Source organism: Limulus polyphemus, unplaced genomic scaffold (genome assembly GCF_000517525.1).
Source record: "Limulus polyphemus unplaced genomic scaffold, Limulus_polyphemus-2.1.2 Scaffold6703, whole genome shotgun sequence".
Lineage (NCBI taxonomy): Eukaryota > Metazoa > Arthropoda > Merostomata > Xiphosura > Limulidae > Limulus > Limulus polyphemus.
The window spans coordinates 563-2793 of record NW_013672313.1 but is presented as its reverse complement, the minus strand read 5'-3'; the positions used below and the strand labels follow the sequence as shown (position 1 = coordinate 2793).

At 27.8% G+C, this 2231-nt stretch overlaps 1 protein-coding gene across 2 annotated transcripts in view; it reads right to left on the bottom strand.

The window, feature by feature from the left end:
• LOC106473986 (serine/arginine repetitive matrix protein 2-like) overlaps positions 1-1882 on the bottom strand; it is a 15027-nt gene extending 13145 nt beyond the window's left edge. For both annotated transcript variants that reach the window (XM_022402371.1, XM_022402372.1), the window contains exons 1-2: positions 1775-1882; positions 266-347 (exon numbers count right to left, since the gene is read on the bottom strand). In XM_022402371.1, the coding sequence (XP_022258079.1) occupies positions 266-347; positions 1775-1866 (174 nt within the window). In that variant the 5' untranslated portion in view covers positions 1867-1882. The remainder of the gene's footprint in view (positions 1-265; positions 348-1774) is intronic.
• Between the last annotated feature and the right edge of the window lie 349 nt (positions 1883-2231).

The following is a 2231-nucleotide window of genomic DNA, read 5'->3' as shown; positions in this document are numbered from 1 at the left end:
ATACTTCTAAATGGTCATATAGAAACCAAAACCTAATGAAATATACTTCTAAATGGTCATATAGAAACCAAAACCTAATGAAATATACTTCTAAATGGTCATAAAGAAACCAAAAACTAATGAAATATACTTCTAAATGACCTTGCAATTTGTTTGTAAGAAACCACAGAGTAACAAATGCAGAAAAGAAATCTTATACCTGTTTGTAAAATAATCACTACCTAAAAGGTGAGGAATAATGGAATATTAACTAGGTAATATTCACCTTTTTAATGGTTTCTTCTACTGTACTTTCAGAAGGCATAGCTGCTTCCATTTCTAAAGCAAGTAGTGCCTGCATTTCATACCTAACAAGAAAGCACAGTAAGTACATATGTTCTAATATGCAAAAATACAAATTTAACTCAATATCAACCTAAAAATGTAAAGTAGAAATTTCATTGACCTAAAATGTGTCTAAATTTTCCCTAAGACAAGGAGTTATTTCATCTTGATCCTTTATTTCAAAGATATCTATATTTTCCTATTGTAAATAAACTTTTCTCTTCATTGAGATGCATATTTTAACTCAATGTTATAGTTCAAAGATTGCCAGTTTTTTTCATGAAATGTATCATTCATTTTTAAATCACTAGAGAAATTACTTCGTCTTCAAATTTTCTTTCAATACAATTATAATGACAAATAACTGGAGCACATAAAAAATAACCCTAATACTATCAACTAATTAGCAAAAAATGATAATTACAGATAACCCGAAGACTGTAAACATTTTTTATGAAGTAGGATCTCATCTGTACATTTCTTCAAAATAAAATCTTTCATGGCAGAAAATAAATTTAAAACTTTCTTTCAATACAGAACTTTTGGGTCAAAATAAATCAATCACAGATTGTAAGGTTCAAACTATTCCCTACCTTTACCAATAAAGAATATCAATGTAGAACTTCAAAATTCAACAAAACCTGAAGCTGATGTTCTTTAAATACTTACTGGTGTGTCTGAGACAACAAATGCTTATTGGCTCAGGTTACAAGGTCACAGAAACAATACTAGAAACAGCTTACCACTGACAATATCATTATTCATAAAAACTACTAAAAATTGAACTTACTACTGACAATATCATTATTCACAAAACTACTAAAAATTGAACTTACTACTGACAATATCATTATTCATAAAAACAATACTAGGAACTAAACTTACTACTGACAATATCATTATTCATAAAAACAATACTAGGAACTGAATTTACTACTGACAATATCAATATTTATAAAAACAATACTAGGAACTGAACTTACTACTAACAATATTATTATTCAGAAAAACAATACTAGGAACTAAACTTACTACTGACAATATCAATATTTACAAAAACAATACTAGGAACTGAACTTAATACCATGAATAATGATATTGTCAGTAAGTTCAGTTCTAGTATTGTTTTTAATAATGATATTGTCAGTAGTAAGTTCAGTTCCTAGTATTGTTTTTATGAATAATGATATTGTCAGTCATAGAAGCAATGCAAACATCATGAAATATTCTTATGCTTGACTACGATCATTCATTGTGTTAAACCAGACAAGGAATTGCTCTTATATACAATTAAAAAGAGCACAATAATTGTGCAACTATTTTAATGTCTGCTTTTTAATTATATATGTATGTATATGCACAAGTGCTGTTTTAATATATTTAAACTGCTCTAACTTTGAGACTCCTTAGACTGTAACTAATTATCAGGTTAAATTAGATAAAGACTCACTCTTTAATTCTTTTGTTCTTTGCTCCTGATTCCAAGTTTTCTTCATATTTAGAATTAATCTGTTTAGCACTCAAGAGGAAGTGTTTCTCCATTAACTCTCGAGCAGCGACCTAAGTACATTTATATATATATATATACACACACACACAGAGATTTTTTACATAATGTTTAATTTGTAAGTATTACTAACAACTAACCTAGCACGAAATTAAACACAACTCACTGGTTCTATAGCTAAAATTAAACAAAATAAAACTGTTTTCAAAAATAAACAATTAACTACATTTAATACAATACTTAAACTCTAGCTTTTCATAGACTGCTGTTCATAACTAAGAAGAAACCATTTTTATTCTATAACAGCTGGTTTATTGGTTGCTTGTTTCATTTTTTGCTGTTGAAAACATTTTGTGATAAAATTTGAAACTTTTGGTAATAACCACCCAGCAGAACCTCA